The following is an 18,100-nucleotide window of genomic DNA, read 5'->3' as shown; positions in this document are numbered from 1 at the left end:
TCCTAGTGGAGAGCAATCCATCCCCAGTAATACTGGTACTATTTCCAAGACATGCGTACTAAGTAGAAGTACGTGGTTAGTTGAAACTTAGTCGATGAATTACTTAATTGAGCAGCTGAACTGCTGCTTCAGATTCAAGTGGCATGAGGGGAAAGATCCATATAGGGTGTCAGTCGATAGATACTAGATCGATGGAGACCGCGAGGAAGCGTCAGCCGTGATCATCCATGGATAGATACTACTACTTACTTACTTACTTACTTACTAGTACTAGTAGTAGTACTTAACTTACTAGATACACCATGGGGCCAGTTGACCGAGCGGTAGGATTGCCGCCAATAGGGATAATGCCAGACTCCTGGAATGTGGGACTGGGGTGGGGTGGGAGAAGATCGACGGGGGAAAAGAAGAGACGAAAAGCTAATGCATGTATGTACCTACTTTAGTCTCTAACCCCAGCCCGTCTGCCTGACTTGACTTGAGATACATCCATCCGCTTCGTCCACTACTAACTACGGAGTACTACTACTACCAACCAAAAGCGCTCTCTCGAAGTCTCTCCCCCCTCCCTCCCTCCCGCTACTACTCGTCCTGTCAGTCCGTGCGAGGAAGCCACTAACTTCTAAATACAGTAAAAGTAGGTACCAGTTAGCTAACTTAGTACATTCGTAATGGTAGATGAGTAATCTTTTCCTTCCCTTTCCTTTCCCGCGGCACCCCAAACCCATCCATGGGAATGAGAAACGGCACCTCCGGGAAGGAAGTGTGATACGTTCCAGCTCCATCGCACTGTTGGATCTCCAAAGCCACGCTAGGCCTCGTAGCATCATCTATCTCCCCTCCGTAAACCTGACCCATCAGATACCCGACAAAAATAGGTCGCTCTAGAAAAGACCAAACCCACCTCAGAGAGCGGAACCCCATCAGACCCAACAGAAGACTAGTCAGTGGCTTCCTTGTTTCTTCTTTCCCGGCTTCCCAGTTTATTCCAGAATGGTTCAAGTCATGCAATTGTTTGGATTCATATTACTTGTTAGGTATCTCGTATAGTGTTCAGTAGTGGATGAGACCAATCAGATTAAAAAAGAACGCAGTCAGGTCACTCCCATCGTGTACAAACCATTCCCTTCCATGCGGTTTTAGCCTATCCGTCTCAACGCATTATTATCCAATGGTAGGTTTTCTTTTTAGAAGAAGAAAAAAAAAAGAAAGAATAAAAAAAAAAAAGAAAAGAGAAAAGAGAAGGAGACCAAATGGAAAGTGCCTCCCCAAAGCATAAGAGATTTTGGGGCCCAGATGGGTGGGGAAGAAAATATAAGATCGTCAAGGAAAACACAAAGGAAAGGTATGCAACATTCAAATTAACAAAGGAAATCGTCCGGTGTATATAGCCAGAAAATGTTTTACAAAGAACGCCGTGAAGCGCCGACCGGGGTCTGTCGGGCCCTGTGTCTGTGCCCATCTAATGACCCAAAAGGGAACGGGCAACTCAGGTGCCCAAGGGTATCATGTTTCGGTCCTTCCCGTATTAAACTCTATATTCGCTCACTCCAACCACGCCTCCTCGCTCGTTTCACGAGCATCGGCCATGAGATCTTGGGACTTGGAGTTGTAGACTGGTCGCCCGTCAGCGGTCAATTGGCCGCGGTATTCAGGGTTGTAGTCTGGGCTGTTCTCGTCCAGCGTCGCGACATAGCGATTGCGGCCGCCGCGCTTGCTGTGGGTCTTTGTGTAATGCGCGTTTAGGTTGTCACTGCGCGAGAAAGCCCGTTCGCAGCCAGGAACCCAGCATACATGAGGCTTCTCCTTAGAGTGACTCTTCATGTGTCGCTTCAAATGCTCTTGCCTCTTGAAGCGACCCTTGCAACCAGGCTCCTTGCACTTAAATTGGACTTGCTTGATGATAGACGGAAGGTTTTCCAGGCTCAGACTCTGCTTAGACGACTGCTTCCGAGCAACTTTCCTGGAGGGCTGGCGCTGGACTCGAGCGAGACCGTCGCGATAGACTGGCGATTGATTGAAGTCATCCAGGTAGTCCATGCCGCCCGAGAGGCGGCTCATGGGAGTATCGGTCCCCGAGGTAGTCCCCAAGGAACAAGAACGCACTGGAGTGGTCGGGCTGTGTGTCTTGAAGGTATTGATCGAGCCTGAAAATTCCGAGTATGACGGCGGGGGGGTGACTGGGGCGACCTGCGACGGGGCAATAGTTTGCGGGGCAATTGAGTCCGCCGGCGGGGCCATCCAAGGTATCACATTGCCCATGGACATTGAGTTGGGGACCCTTTCAGGCTGATGGAAAATCGACCGCGACAGACAGGGGTTTGTAGCGGATTCGGGCAGGTAGGGTGCAGCGTGCTGTCGGTAGCTGTTCCGGCCCATGGTGGAATATTGAGGCATTGCCTGAGGGTATGGGAGTCCAGGAACGCCATGTTCGTAGGCTTTCTGCGCCTCTTGAGGGATCCAGAAATGTTCAACATTCTCATCATATCCTGAGAGAAAGTCGGTCATTGGCATCCGTTCCTGTGCCTCCATTTGTCCATAGGACATTCCCATACTATCGTTTGACGTCATGCTGGCCAGTCGAAAGGCACTGCGCATGGGCGTGGTTCCGGTATGCCTTTCATAGGCTTGTCCCGGGTACGAGGCCCCTTCGTGCCAGGTGGGCGAAGCCAATGAGCCGTGGCTGTACACACTTGTTGGAGTAGGCGTGGGTGATTCCATGGGCGAGAAGCTGGAAGCCATGGATGGGCACTCGTTGGAACCCAGGGAGGTACAGTCGACTTCAATGGTCAGGCGGTCAGACATGTTACCCTGGGATCTCATATCTTCGGTGTCTTCAACAAGATGATCCTTTCGAGACGGTGCGGGAGGAACTTCAACTCTTCCACCTGTGCAGGGAATTGTTTAGTGTCTGTGGGTAGTATTGAATGTACTATGTAGGGGAGCTGTGCAGGTGCAACGACTTCGGTCTTGTGAAGGGGGATGAGATTAAAGAGAGTCTTGAAGGTGGTATGTGGGTGCACAAGATAATGTATGACACAAGGAGGGTGCAGTGTATTATTAGTATATGAGGGAATGTGGCAAGGCGCAACGGCGGCGATATACAAGTGAGAGACGGTGGAGCAATGCGGGTGCAGCGAGGGACCAGAGATGACAAGAGAGAGGCACTGAGGGACAGTGAAGGTAAGAATGCGAACGACAGACAGTGGATGTAGCAGACAAGGCAGGGAAAGAATGAAGGGAAAGTCGCCTCTGCAGAGGGGAAGCAAGCCAAAAAGAGAGTGAGGGAAGGATGGGAGTGTGAAGTTGAAGTCGAGGTTGGGGAATGGAGGAGGGACGGACGAGGTGAAATAAACAAATCTCCCGGCCATATATCAGGGAAGGCAGGAAAGGGTCGATCGCACTTACAGCCAGAAGCCATTACCTAGTAGTTCCCCAAAGGAGAGGGCGAGCAAAGGACCGAGTCAAGTGAAAAAAGAGAGAGGCGCGTCGCGTTCCTATGGTGGTCTAGTACGCAAGGCCAGGAATGTAGACTATAGAGTTCCTGGAGTAACCGCGGCGATTCCCCGTTGGACGAAGAGACGAAGAGGGGGGGGCAATTGTCCGGGATGGAGGATTCTGGTTGGACTGGAGCCTCGAGAAGAGCGTTTCCTAGGAGGCGCGACTGTCTCTGGATTAAAAGACAAGACGCGGTTGCTTTGTGGTTCGTTGTAGGAATAGCTCGAGAAGGGGGGGGTGTGGAGGAGGAAGAGGGCGTGTGCGGTTCGAGATCAAGGCGATGGCGATAAATGGAGAGGAGACAATCGATAAGCCGCCCTGCGACGCGGTTTGCACGGTTTTCCCTGTCTTTCCCAAGGCGGAGCAGTCTGAATCAATGAAAGAAAGAGAAAGGATGTCTCAGTTGCAGCGGAGGGATGTAGTTATAGGAAAGGCAGGCTGGTCCAGCAAGGGGATCTGGATACAATTGGGTGGAGGACGCAAGTAGGAAGGAAGGATGTCTTAGGATTATTAGATGGAAAGCGTAAAGTTGTCTAATATTGCACTGGGGATGGTAATGGGGATGATGATTTTCCAAGGCTGAAGCTTTTCCTGGCGGGGTTGTTCACAGGGGAGATTCTGGGGAGTCCGTGGGAGGTTAAATGTTAAATCCCATTCTGGTGAGTCTATCGTCGATTTACTGTTTCGGGCGAAGAAGCAGGCCCGGAGGGTGTGTGAGGAACCTTTTTCCCAGCTAAGTCTTCTTCTTTTTGGTTTTATTCTATTTTATTTTGGTTTTTTGATTTCCAGATTTCATCCCTCACCTCCAGTCATTTTCTTTTCGTCGATTTTCTTTTTATTTTTATTTTTTTTTCTTTTACCCTTCTTTCTTATTTTTATTTTCCTGGAATTTCCATTTTATTTTATTTTTATTTCCCCTTCTACTTCTAGGTCTATATTTATTTTCATTTTTTCTTCTTTTAATCCACTAACGTCGATCTACCTCGAAGGAAAATCCACCTTATTGATCGCCTCGGATTTTTTAATCAGATTCCCTGTTCAACCTTCTTATCATTTAGGATTATTGCTTGGGAAAGCAAGTAAGCAAGTAGGAGAGTACCAGCTAAGTAGGTATCCCAAAGCTATCGCCAATACACCCAATATCCTTTCCTACCTAGTTTTAAGCAAGTGGTTGTCAAGATCCCCTCTCTAGTACCTCGTAGTATTGAACAAAATGGAATTCATTGGCCCCTTCTTTCCAGATCAAGTGGGCGTGTGGACGAATCTTCTTTCATTCTACGAGATCCCTTCCAACTCATCTAATTGGAATTAGTCTATAGCCCAAAGGAGCCCTTTTGTGGTCTACTTCCAGAAGTATTGGGAGTCGAATGTAGGAAGGAAAATAAGATAATGTACCAAATGGATATACACAATCTGTCCTACCACGGTTTAGAAAGGGAAAGAGAAAGAAGGAGTAGAACTTAGTAGTCCCTACTACTATTCCTACTACTACTACTACTCCGACCTACCTACCAACCAACCTACTGTACGTGCGTTGAATACCACCAAATGCAACCCGCCAATCCGATCATAATTTCTTTTGAGTCCCGAAACTGTTCCTGGGAGGGAGGATATCCACAGCGTCACTTTTGTCTTTCCCCCCAAGCCAGAAAAAGAAAAAGGAATGAATGCATGAGACGCAGATGGAGGAGAACCGCCGATGGAATGTTCGAATGTCAGCGCACAGCGAAACATCACTGGGGCCAGGCGGGCCATGGGGGATTAACTAAACCTTAACGCGGATCATGGAATTGGATCATCATCATCATAGTAATCATCAGCTCGTCCAGAATCTCGGGATCTTCCCCGGGCAGAAGAACCCACCGCAAACTTACTCTTGCCAGTTGCTGGCTCGGGATGGCTGCAAGTAGGCTATCGAAAGTAAAACACCGGCAGATACCAGGTCATTTCATCTTTTCCCCATTCTTCCTCCAGCAGCGTCGTCGTACGACCGATTCTTTCGGGGGGGGGGGTGGTCTGTCCGTCCCACGGTCATTGCACCGCAAAGACCCTGAATGATCGGCATCGCTGAACCTCCATGTGGAGCGACTGGAGGTTTCGCTTCGGCAATGAAACATGTACGCATACTAATTTCCAGACACAATTATGCAACAAAAAGAAATGAAGTGGAAAAGTCACAAACGCAGCGATCTGGTAGGTCGGTAACGGCTAAAACAAACCCACCACCGCCGTCATTCACAACATCATCAACATCATCATCATCACCACCACCACCACCACCACCATTAATCACGAATACTACACGAAACAGTAACGATGCTACCTTCTTCCTATTGCTCAATTCTTCTTGGATCTACACCATGCCAGCCTTACTAGTACCAATGGGCATGTATGGGGCACGGCTCAGGTGCATTTCTTACGCCACAGGTTCCATAACTATCACCGATCGCCTTTTGGTTTCAACGCCACCGTCTAGGCCAGCTTCGGCCAGTGCGTTCATTGTTGGAACCGGAGGGCTGATAATCGCACATCTACACTAACTCGAAGGCCCTTGGGCCATCCATCAGGAACGTTCAGACCGTCGAAATTAATGGGTCCACCTCAACCGAGATCTGGTGAACTTTGCCCGAAGAGGGAAACACGCATGACAATAGTTCCCATCAATTTACGGACATTTCAGGGAACCAAAGGAAGGTAAATCGAAGAAGAGTTAAAAGTGGGAAAGAGGAAAAGAGGGCAGACAGAGCCAGCCACAGACCCGAGAGGAGCCAACACCGCTACTATTCTTACGATTATCGTATGCAAACCCCTACGCATAAGCAACGTAGTTTTGGGGCTTCCAGAGATAACTGTCCGTTGGGTCAGGTACTGCCCGCGCGGGAGTGTCCAGCGTGGGGATTTTCTATGGTCCCATGGTCCGAGCCAACCGAGACAGCATCTGCTGTTCTGAACGGCTGTTTTATGCCCAAATACAACAATTCACTGGCATTCACCGTTTGCTAGATTCTGGTCTGTGCAAACCCGGGCTGGATTGCAGACGAGCCCTGATCTCCTATGGTTTCCGACTGCAGACTGCCAGACAGGCCGCATCCTGATTCCAAACCCGGCCAAAGTCGAACATAAAGTAAGAATGGCGATATACCAGTTGGCCACGCACTAGATAAGTGATTGCCACGGGAAAATAGCCGATCAAACATGGCCTCCATACCGCGGGGAAGTAATTTGGGATCCGAAGTGACAGGACTAAGGATCCGAGCGAATTCATGAGAGGTAAGATATTCCTTGTTCTTCCAAGATCACCACTTAGCTGGTTTGTGTAGGTACCACCAAGGGTCTATCATGTTGGCCCGTAGACTGCTTACATTCAAGTCCCGTGTCGACCGAGGGCTTCGTACTACCTCAATGCGGGCTACCTACGTATGACCACTACACAACTAGAGAAGCATGATCCAGTCAACAGAAGTAGTTCTTGTAATTTTCATTCTTCTTTGGAAAGAAAGATAAGAAAAATAAAAATAATAATAATAATAATAATAATATAAGGGGCTGATTGTGCGATTACCACCACCGGAATGGTGCAGCAAGAAGACTGCATTGGGGACTGGCAGCTATGTTGATTAGCAGCAGGCAGATATCGTTGAGGGCTAGGGAACTAATAACGAGGCAGAAGAGATGCGTACCTATCCACCTTTTGGGGGGTAGGTTACAACTGGAGCGATCACGTATTCAACGCCCCGTCTGTACTTTTCACTTCCACCATTTTCCGCCCATTCTGGGATCGACTGGAAGAGGCATGAAGAGCAGCCGAAAGGCGCTTTGGCCGACGATCACTGATCGTACGCACATCATCCACCTGGACCAGTGGGCGGGTGGTCGACACTGGCTGGATCCTGCAGGTTTGAAATCCGGCCTCCAGCCCCCCGGGGTGGGCCAGCCGAACCTATCAGAAACCCGCCAGCCTTGCCAGATGCCAACAGCCACTCGGGCCCTTTGCCCAGGAACGCTCCGGCCTGGGTTATGGCCTATAGTGGTCCGTCACTGGTACCTTCTGGTCCTCTGAGATGTACCTAGTACAGTAGTCTCCTGTACCAGTCACTGTGGAATGTGGGGGTTGGTTAGTGAGTGCTTCTTCTATCCACCGATTGTACCCAGTACCTCTTAATCGGTGGACTTACGAAGGTACCGAGTATGTACCTCGTATAGTATGTTAAGTACCTTGCAACAACTCTTCTGAGTTAAGTACCAAGTACCAGTTGGTTAGGTTACAACTAAGTATGTTGATGGTAACTAAACCTAGTAAGGTACCTGGTTTTTACTTGTACCGACCGGTGGTAACTGGTAAGTAACCAAGTACGTAGAAGGCAGAGAAAAACACTCAATCACTCACTCTCTCACTCACTCACACAGTATGGTTCCATTCTAGCCGATTCCAGTAGTTGTGCCACTCACTCAACGCCTTCCTCACAGCGTCACCAGGTCCTTTCTTTCCCTCCCCACCCCCCACCCGAGTCATACCTCGATCGTCCTTATCGTCGCCATCACCTCAAATCCCATCATGACTGGCGGGTGGTCTTTTCTGGTGTGTACCACATCTTTCAGCGGATACGTATAGCACGGTCTACATACATACATACATACCTGCCTATCTGTTATTCACCTCCCCCACCAGATGCTTGTCTCGTCTCATGACTGGTCTGGTTCTTCTCGCCTTTGCCTCCCTCATTCTCGATGGTCATTGACTGACTCGAACGATGTTCCAGCAGGCAGAACCTCTGAGTATTGGTTACTTTCGCTCAACTGCCATTTCAGAAAAGATTTTTGGGGTTCCATTGACTCTTCCTCGTCATTGCTTTTCCCGCCGGTGAGGCGGCGCAGTTTCTGACTCGTCACGCGTCAGCCAATGCTTCGATCCTCTGGGCATGAACCCCGTTGCTTCCATGCGAGAAAAAGAGAACCACCAGCTGGACAAGTCTATCGGTCGGACACGTTGTTTGCTCTCCCCTAGTACTTTTGGGCTGATAAGGTACTGTCCTGGGACCATTGGCCGTGGATACTCTTATCCAGATTATGGGCTAAGTGACGACCGTTGCTATTGCTTGTAACTTCCGAGCAAAGTGGCCTGTCCACGAAGTCACTGACAAGAGACGGCTTTTCCTGGAAGGCTTTCCTGTAGCTTTTTATCTTCAAATGAGGTGCTAAGGCTTTCCACAATAACCGGCCTCCAGTGGTCTTCAAGAAAACAATCGCCCATACATTGAATCGAACACCCCATGAAATGTATGATAGTACCTTCGGTCTGGAATTGCGGTCGGATATTGTCGACAATGTAACCCGCCTGATCAACCACCGCATTGACACATTTCTGACTCGAAGCAAGCTAGGAATTACCATGTCTTAGCCTATGCTGTGTGTTGGGACTTGAAACCAAGTCTCATAACTACCTGCCAATATCGTACTTAGTCACTGGGTCCTAACTCCACTACTGAGCCCACACCACTGTGTATGAGAGGTACACACATGCGTGAAAGTATCTTTCGTGACATGGATAACGATGACACATTGACCCCTCTCATCGTCGATATCTCACGGAGCCCCTCGCTATGACCGGATAGGAAGCATGAAAGACAAAGGGGATAGGTTCTCGTCAAGCCACTAAGAAACAAAGTTTATACCCGGTGCGACGCTAATGAATGGTGTCTGTGGGTGGGTTTGACAGTTCCCCTGCTTGGCTACTCATCGATAGACTAGCTCTTACTATACTGAGAGCTCGTAATTAGCTGAGGCTTACGGTCACCAGGGTTTGCCTATTGTATCATGAGCTTCGTCCAAAGGCAATAGGTATCTTTTTGGGACATATCGGGATTTGTGCAGCATCGCGGATCTAATGGGAGCGTGTACTCCGCATACAATCGCTGACCTGGCCGGATCGCTATTCTTGGTCTCTCACACTCCCTACTGCTGCTGAGCCACACTCCCAAAGAAGGAACTGAGCCACAGCCGCTATTGCCTAGCCACTTGTGACTTGTCATTTCCTCCGTCGTTCTAGGCTCGGCCGAACGATATCACCGCTGGTTGAAGCCTCCACTTTTCCCAATCCACCAAGTCCATGATGTTCTCGAAGGCTTTACTTACTTATCCAAGCATTGTGCACCGCTGATCTTGGCAACTACCAAAAGACCGTGCGTCGCAGCCTATACTCAGCCGCACAAAGGCAATCTTGCAGGCTTGCCGGTTATAAGCCTGTAGCAGCGCAGCATCATATGGTTTCTGGGCGATTGGTTCTACATCCGGAGTGAGCAGAGTGGAACGGACAGACAATCTTCCGAAAATAATGGCCTCCCTTGACTGTTCTGGCCCGAGCTCAGCGAGCCACAATTCATCAGTCAATTAATCAGCCCAATTGATTCGTTGCTGAATTGTGTACCTTGGGCGACTATACTGCTTCCATCTCAAAGGAGCGGCTGACGTCAAGTGGCTGTCTTACCACCTAGATTATGTAGCTATGACCACCCGCTTTGATCAAACCCCGGATTTTCAATTGAACTTTGATCGCCAGATCCCTTTAATCCCGCCTATTGGGAGAAGGTTTTCTTGATGAGAAAAATAGGCAATAGGTCAAATACGCTAAGATCATCAATCGGGCCCCGAGCGGGTATCTAGGAGCTAAGTAACTCTTGTTATCACCCGCGGACAGGCACACTGACCGCCGGGTTGAGTTAGACTACGGGTTCATTCGACACGCGACCTTTCTGTGGTTGTTTGTTCAACCTCCTTCTACTCCTATTGAAGATGTAATCGACATACGAGCCTTCTGGGCTATTTGTCAACCGTCCCTGTGCTATCACGGCGTTTCTTCGTCGCAAATCTCACCAAATCCTGCTTTCCGTCGTCCCAAGGGCGAACCCCTGCAGCACGGGCCTGTATGTCGCAAGGAGTTAACCGGACAATTCAAGGGCGTTGAGATCTTCGAAAGGGTTCCTGCGGTGAGATTCGAACCCACTGCATTGACGATGCTGCCAAGACCACGATCAGCCGGATCCTGGATATTCCCTCCCTTTATTATCTTTCTGCCCACCGATCAATATATTGGACCCAGATTCAGTCCGCTCCGATGAAGGTGCGAAAAAATTGGCCGATTGTGGCTTCCTACCACCCAAAAAGAAACGCCTGTGAGAAACCAATTGCAAAGGAAACTTGATCAGATCTACTCCAGACGTCGACTAACCTAGATCTTGAATTACAAACGTGTGAAAGCATCACTTCTGGCCACCGGCGCGACGAGGGCTAGACTTATGGTTATTTCAAATATGTTTTCTGCCTATCTTGCTACATCCCCTAGTTCCAGCCAAGGTTTGGCTATGAAGGTATTGAGATTGTCCAAGAATTGCAGCGCACGGGTACGATACTCGTCCGTGAGCCAGCTAATGAAGACAAAGAGAGAAAGGGCCACAGAACATGGGAATCTGCACGACGACAATAATAGCGATAGGAGAAAGGTTGGTAACGTCTTGCTAGTTTGATTGCTTGGACCTGCAACAGCAAAGTCTTTCATCCACTCGCACAGCCACAGGTCTCCGTGGCTGGTTTGAGGCCTGGCTAAAAATGTCACTCGCCAAAGCGGAGGAGCCGTTTGGGTTCAGCAATCTACACCCCTTCTGCCCGATCGGTCATCGATGATCTGCGTCGCAGCATCCTAAGTATGGAGTACTCTGTTATCTATCGTGACTGAGCCATATCCACCCTTAGCCTAGAGGCTCCATTCCGGTTTATCTGAAGCTCTGGCAAGCAGCGGCACTGCTTCCCATTTTCCATCTTATTCCACGGCGCCCTCAACAGTCACAATCCGCCAGTATGTACAGGTCTGGATCAAGTAAGCGAGGGCTTGAATAAGTGGTGGGTTGGGTCGGCGTAGATTGGTGTTTATTGGGCTTTGTTCTACATGCCCTCCTGAACGTCAACAGAGCAGTCAACAACCTGCTGCAGGTACACCATCCCAGTACAATGTCTTCTGTGCGACCGTTCGGGACGCGATTCTTCTTTCTTCCCTCTTTTCTCGACCTTTCTCGGGGGAAGCCCATGGAATAATTGGCCAGAACCTGATTAACTCCCAAGAAAAGTCCACGGAGCATTAAGAAGCAGGATCAACACTGAATGTCGCTGAACAAGGTCCATTCATGTCTCAGCTGCTGCGCAGCCCTCCCGTGCTTCGTTCTATTCCTGTTTCATCAGCATCCATGCAAGACACGGCCAACAGTTATCAGCTATGGTTCCTTTTCACTGGAGGGCGAGTGGAGAGTGTTCTGTAGGGGGCGGATCCCAATCGGGCAATCCCAGCTCTGCTAGTGCTGCATTGTCCGCCCCTTGCGTCCCGACTTTTTCCCTTTCTCTGCCAAACCACCCCCAATAAATGGAGAGACTCAGGGTTCGCGATTGGCTGAAGACCCCCAATTTCATCAATCTGCCCACCAATATCGCCATTTTGAGTTGCATTGCATTGCATTGCGTTGGCGTTGAAGGCCCATTCCTGGCCTTGGCCTATGGAGTCGTGCAGAAGCAGGCCTATCTGGGCAAGCGATTTTCAGCAGCGAACCAACCCCACACAGACTCGTGCGCGCGACACGACCATCTTTCCGTTCTGGTCCAACGGCGGTGGCTGTCTGGGGAGCATGGCAGGAGGAAGGTGTGCGAGACGGTCCTCGCGCAGCTGCTTATCAAAGTGGCCCATTCTCATCGACGTCATTTTATTGATTTCCCTTGGGCACCAATCCACTATTGGCCGCACTCTCGGGCTCCTTGGGCTCTCGTTAATTATTAGCTAATATATTGTTCCAGGGGCTGTTCTCTTTCTCCCCACGTCCCCTCCGCACTGTACGACGGAAGTTCTCGCGAACCCTCCCGAATCTTTCGGCTGCTCTTCAACTATAGATTCGTGAAACCCTAGATGTCTCCATAACCCGGAAATAGAGCATTCAATCCCAGAATGGGGATTGCCGGCTGAACCATCACAATAAGCCACGCCCAAGCTTCTGCATCCCCAGCCTAACCCGCGATAGTAGGTACTGTATCGCTCTGCAACGCTTCACTACGACGTGGTGAGGTACTCTAATGTACTATTCTGATTGGAATGTGCAGGACGACCTGAAACCTAGCCATTCGCCAGCCATTCTCTTCGGCCGGAGTGACTGGACTGGCTCGGATCCCCCCTCCATCCTACTCAGGACACCCACCTCACCACCCAACCGGGTGGCCGGACCACGCGCACATACCCTCTCTCTCATGCAGACTAACCCATTTACATACATCCGTACATCATCCATGCAACTGTGACACAAACCAAAAACTCAATATCAGCCTTGACGCCGCGGAGAGTCGTTCCTGACCCCTTCCTACTTGGGCAGTTCGACACTTTCCTGGTCCGTGGCTGGCTCGACCATGGCGCACGTACCGTATATCTGCAGCGGAGATCATTGTAGATCTGCAGATCATGTTCCAGTGGGCCGGTCTCTTATTTGTCCCAGCTTACGCTCTTTGCTACGATTGTGAAGTGTTTAGCATGAACGTCCCAAACAGAATAATACTCCACGGCATTTGGTAGATTTGGATGGGGGGAAAGAACAATCACACACAGGACTTGCTGTCGAGTCATGTCCATGGATACTATTGTGCCACATAGTGGTCTCAAAGTCAACCTCCTCTAGTGAATTTATGGTCACGGGCCCCTTTGGCTGGTTGCCATGTGACAGTTCCAGCTCAGGCAGTTGGCCTCACTGCAACTGACAGCCTCTACAGTACGTTTCAGCTACACACAATAACGACACAACCATGATTTGCATGCTACCGAGTCGAACCACACGACAAGGCAATATCTTGTGACATGACAGAACTTAATGCTAATCAGTTGGTCGCCTTCTTGATTTCGTAGAGTGTCTGTGGATATCCATGACTCAAAGCACCTTCAATATCCTCTGCCTGCAACTCTCGAATCCTGTAATTAACACATTCACATTTCGTTTCAGACAGTTTAGTCTAGAAAATGGATAACTCAAGTAGGCAGATAAATCCACATCTCGGCATTCGTCGATCATGCCGTTGGGATACTACTACCTTCGCACAGAGAACGAGCAGCTGAGCATGTGTACAAATGTAATAATATCGACACATATAATTCAATCTTGTTCAGCTGAGCCCCATTCACCCCCCCCCCCCCAATCACTACCACGTAAATGATAGTAACTAACTAACTTACTACTACTCGTAGTCGTGGCCTAGGCCTAGTAATAATAACAGTTGCGCATATACCTGTCTATCCTAACTGAATTACTTACTAATATATTTGTCGGAACCTGTAGGATCCGTGACGCTCAGAGATTTATGATATTAACTTAACTCAGGTATACGGACTTTTATCCAGATCTAGGTGTGGATAGCGGGTGTTGCTTCGCCCGCTTAGAGATAATGGGTTGTTTGTGATCTATTATTATAATTAGTTTACTACTGGGTTGTCAGATTATCAAGATAGATAGGTAACCCAATGGTTATAGTAACTACTTGCTACCGGTGTGATGAGGTGCGAGTCTCGACTATCTTACTAGTAAATATATGTATATATATATATAGTACTGTGTTGTGTATGGGATGCGGAACATTGTTTTCGATTTCTCTTCAAAAGGTAAACAGTATAGGTTCCTATAGACAAGTGTTCCTAGGAGAATAAACCTACTCCAAGATGTTGCTGCAGATTAGACAAAAAGATTGCTATATATAGTTGTTGACGCTCAGAGTTCCAGACTCTCAGATCCATAGCCAAACTCATTGTCAGTAGGTTCTTCTGGCTCAGACGAGGCCTGGAACTGTTCGGCAGCCCTAGCTGCAGCCTTTTTCCAGTCCGCCAGCGTGCTGGTCGAGAATACGTTGTTCCCCTCGTCTAGATAGGCTAGCCCATCCATCGCCCGACCCCCACAGGCGCGCTGAAGGGCCAGGAACGCGAAGTGGCCGCCGATTACCGGTCGAGCGTAAAAGTTCGGCCCAGGGAACTCGCCCTTGCCCTCCGTGTTGTGGAGATCGGTGAACGGAAGGTCGGTGACCGTCTCGTTGACCCATTTGGCGACGGATTCGAGAACCTCGCTACGAACGTTCTCGCTGGCAACAGCCATGGAGAAGAACTCCCAGTCGGTCTTGGTATACAAGTGCCGGCTGTCGAGAGGGAGGCCATACTTCTGACGCACATTATGGTACCAAATTGACTGTCTCTGGTAGATGTGTCGGGGCACGAAGCCCGTCTTGTGCGGGTGAGGAGGGTGGGGATGGAGGGGTCTTTGTTTGGAGCCGGACGTGGCGTGTGGAGAGGTATCGGTGCCTTCCAGATGGAAGCACAGCAGTGCATCGGCGTACAGATTGTAGATGGTGGTCCACGATCCATACCAGTCGTAAGCGAGCTTCGCGTGTGTCTGGTCTCGAGACATGCCCAACTCCTCCCACTTGGTAATGTAGCTATCTGCGATATCCTGTGATGGATGGTTAGAGATGCGCTTTGCAGATCTGACTGCGCAAACTCACCTTGTAGTAAGAGGCGTCTTCATCATTGCCAACCACCTCAGCTAGCTTGCTCATGGCATTGATGCCGACGATACCTTTGAGCGCCAAGTTCGTTTGAAGCGCAAGCCAGCCGGCGAAATCGTCCGTCGAAACTATCTGAGAGTCAGCTATTGCTATGAAGTCCTCTCAGGTGACAGCTTACGCTGATTCTCGGGCTCCAGCGAGAACTCCACGAGATAGCCAGTCCACTGTTTCCAGAGACGATAGCTGCGCTGGAGCCATCTCTCCGCCTCACGTTGGCCTTGTATACCACCACCCCAACGTCCATCTTGCTTATCAATACCTCCATGTGCTTGGAGGTTTACAAGGGGAAAGTACCCAGGATGGTCGTCCGAAAGTACAGGGCTCTCGCCTTGCGTTGACCAGATGGATGACGCAGTAGAATCTTCCGAATAACGCAGCGAGTTCACAATGGCCAAACCCATGATGAGGATGTTACCGCATTCCTCCACAGGCATGTACTCATCGTTTCCATCGGGATGTCCTGTGGCATTCGGGAAGTGAGTTCCCAAGTCATGCATGGCGTACGTGTTTGGATATTGTCCACTCAACATATGCTCAATTAACGGCTCCAGAAGATAGGCCAACCACCGCGGGTTAGTGTACAAGAAAAACGGGAAAGCAGGGAAGATGACATCAATTGTCTGGAAGTTTCCGTTGGATGAGATCTCTTTCAGAAACAAAATTGGATTTTCAGGCGTCCCGGAGAAGGTAGTTGCTCCCATGACCTGTCTAGCAGAGAGTGCGACAATGTCAACGTAGTCGTGTGCGCCCGACTGATAGGCATCCTTGGCTAACTGTTCCGAGTAGTTGGAGGCCAGCGCACTCGCCTGGGAGAAATCGTGGTAGTGGAAGTTCAGGAGCGCGTCGACGCTAGGGAACCATGACTCCCACAGAGGTCGCATCAGAGTCAAACCACGTGCAGAGGCATATTGGACAACAGGATCATGAATCAAGGCAATGCTGAAGGTTACGCTGGCGCTGGTCGGCCCCGATTTCCGGTTTAGGACGAATGACTTGGAGAAAGCAAAGACCGGCTCTCGGTCTCCAATGGCACGGAAGACTTCATCGTTGACGTTGTCCAGGACTCCTTGAGTCAAGAAGGTTTTCCTTACGGCCGACGCCTCGCCAGACTGAAAGTGGACATCCTAGATGCACGGGTCAGCACCGAGCAGAGTGACACTACCGACGAGTTTACATACGGCGGGCGCAGTGAAGTGAAGAGTGCCCCATTCGGCGCGGTCGCGGATTTCCGAAAACAGCAGCTCAGACTGTCTCTGGTATCGCCATCTTCGCAAAGCCGGTTTATTGTCTTTCGCATCGAACGCGTCATACTGCCAAGAGATATGACTCCGGGTGTCACCGCTCACCCAGCCTCCATTGATGTCCAGATAGACATTGACGCTTACTTCACCGTGGACATGGACTGTGACATATGATGCAGGAATCGACTGCCGCAGAGTCGATGTAGGAGTGATGGGAGACAAGAAGGAGACGGTGATCTCCAGGGGATGGGAAGCAGAGGTGGAGGGATCAATGCGGTAAGTCAAATTGGTGGTAGATGCGTCGTAGTTGGCTCCAAGGTATGTCGGGAAATCAATTTGTGACCTAGCAGCATTTATTAGTTGGAACGGCCGTGGATGGGGATGATGCTGCGCGAGTGCCTACCCAGGCAGGGATTCGTGAGGCTTGCCCAACAATGGATACACGGTGCCTGTGCTGGGGACATGAGCCATCAGAGAGAGGCCCACCTCCTCGCCAGTGTAGAACATGGGCCATTTGGTCCAGGGTTCATCTCTGGCATTTCCAAGCCAGGTGCTCAGATAGGGATTCCGCACGATCAGAGGTAGAACGGGCGGCGTCAAGGTGGATGCAATGCCGACGGTCGCCTGAAGGGCGGCTGCCAGCACCGCAAGGGATGGGCGCATTGCGGCTGATTCAAGGCAGTCAACCGACAGGTAATGAATAAAGATATCAGACAAACGATAGGTGATGATGGATAGGATGGGGGAAGCTATCCATCAAGCAGCAGTGATGGATGGAGGCGGAAGAGGAGAGCGGAGGTGGAGGTGTTAAGGTCGGGGATCGTAAACAGCTGAACAGTAAGCACCTGATGATGCAATCACTCCATGACAGGGCAACGATCGACACGGTCGGAGCAGCGAACGAAGTTGCACTGTCCGAGCCACTATCAGACCCCCAAAAGGATGACGACTCAAGAGGATATAAAAGGATTGGAGTAATTTGTACGACACATGAGGACTCGATGGCAAAGACCGAGTCTCCGAGAACCAAAATGCGGGGAAAGCTGGGGATTCCCGCATCGGGACGATAAGCTAATCTGCCAGGCACCACATCTTCAAAGAATAATACACTGTTATTGTATTTTTCAGTGGCCCAGCAGTTAGCTTAAGGAAGCTCAGAATAGTAGACCTAGGGCATCCTCTCCCTTAGCAGTTCCATCCAGCAGATAAAGACCTTGAGCTCAACACATAGTTAGATACAGTGATATCTTCATATTGTTACACGATGTGCACACACAATATATTATATAATAACACCATCTGTACAAGAGTAAGCTCTAATATTGAAATCATCTTTTGATACTACAGCATCTTAGCTAAAATAAAAGGAAAACCAGGCTTGTAATGAAGTCGTTTCCGCTTGTGATAGTGTATTTTACTATTTACCACTTGGACAAGAAAGCTTCGAGGATGCGATGTTATTATCATACCTCAATTGAGATCACCATGTCCGAAACTCCCATGGATTATAATTACTAGTAGAATTCGATACTCCTAGTACGAACCTCCTAGTATGATAATTATCAAGATGGTTTAGAAAAAGGGGAGTATCAAGATATCCCCCAAAACATAGCATGTCGGGACACATAAGATCTTACAATAGCGCTTAGTCTATTACATAGACTTGAAGCCTTCACTGTACTCATTGGAGAGACATGATACCAAATGCTACATCTGTACCATTGGACATAAAATGTACACGG

The 18,100-nt window shown here is 49.5% G+C and overlaps 3 protein-coding genes across 3 annotated transcripts; all 3 read right to left on the bottom strand.

Annotated features, from left to right (window-relative positions):
* Window positions 1–1,187: 1,187 nt before the first annotated feature.
* brlA (C2H2 type transcription factor BrlA) lies at window positions 1,188–3,514 on the bottom strand. The gene is made up of 2 exons (XM_025702395.1): window positions 3,409–3,514; window positions 1,188–2,888 (listed from the first exon to the last, which is right to left on the bottom strand). Exons 1-2 carry the CDS (start codon window positions 3,419–3,421, stop codon window positions 1,546–1,548), a joined length of 1,356 nt encoding a protein of 451 aa, XP_025568791.1. The 5' UTR covers window positions 3,422–3,514; the 3' UTR covers window positions 1,188–1,545.
* Window positions 3,515–8,384: 4,870 nt separating this feature from the next.
* On the bottom strand, window positions 8,385–13,150 carry BO88DRAFT_421307 (uncharacterized protein; the record flags this gene model as incomplete). The annotated part of the gene is made up of 17 exons (XM_025708495.1): window positions 8,385–8,553; window positions 8,602–8,617; window positions 8,752–8,833; window positions 9,254–9,257; window positions 9,293–9,379; window positions 9,406–9,459; window positions 9,631–9,689; window positions 9,784–9,858; window positions 10,439–10,565; window positions 11,438–11,560; window positions 11,777–11,878; window positions 11,965–12,202; window positions 12,490–12,524; window positions 12,637–12,665; window positions 12,833–12,880; window positions 12,903–12,950; window positions 13,022–13,150. The coding sequence occupies 17 exons, from the start codon at window positions 13,148–13,150 to the stop codon at window positions 8,385–8,387; spliced, it is 1,425 nt and encodes a 474-aa protein (XP_025568790.1).
* A 978-nt stretch (window positions 13,151–14,128) lies between these two features.
* BO88DRAFT_440316 (putative glutaminase) lies at window positions 14,129–17,252 on the bottom strand. Its single transcript, XM_025709774.1, has 5 exons — window positions 16,762–17,252; window positions 16,296–16,701; window positions 15,236–16,241; window positions 15,055–15,185; window positions 14,129–15,002 (listed from the first exon to the last, which is right to left on the bottom strand). The coding sequence occupies exons 1-5, from the start codon at window positions 17,019–17,021 to the stop codon at window positions 14,274–14,276; spliced, it is 2,532 nt and encodes an 843-aa protein (XP_025568789.1). The 5' UTR covers window positions 17,022–17,252; the 3' UTR covers window positions 14,129–14,273.
* Between the last annotated feature and the right edge of the window lie 848 nt (window positions 17,253–18,100).

This window comes from Aspergillus vadensis, assembly GCF_003184925.1.
Source record: "Aspergillus vadensis CBS 113365 unplaced genomic scaffold BO88scaffold_1, whole genome shotgun sequence".
NCBI lineage: Eukaryota > Fungi > Ascomycota > Eurotiomycetes > Eurotiales > Aspergillaceae > Aspergillus > Aspergillus vadensis.
Note: the sequence above shows the minus strand (reverse complement) of the source record. Positions and strands in the feature narration are given on the sequence as shown.

Bases quoted from the DNA above. Each gene is read 5' to 3' on its own strand.
- BO88DRAFT_440316 (XM_025709774.1), bottom strand. From the start codon at position 17,021: ATGCGCCCATCCCTTGCGGTGCTGGCAGCCGCCCTTCAGGCGACCGTC. The intron at 16,702-16,761 runs GTAGGCACTCGC...AAATGCTGCTAG, and splicing joins CCTCACGAATCCCTGCCTGG to GTCACAAATTGATTTCCCGA. The intron at 15,186-15,235 runs GTAAGCTGTCAC...ACTCTCAGATAG, and splicing joins GCTGGAGCCCGAGAATCAGC to TTTCGACGGACGATTTCGCC.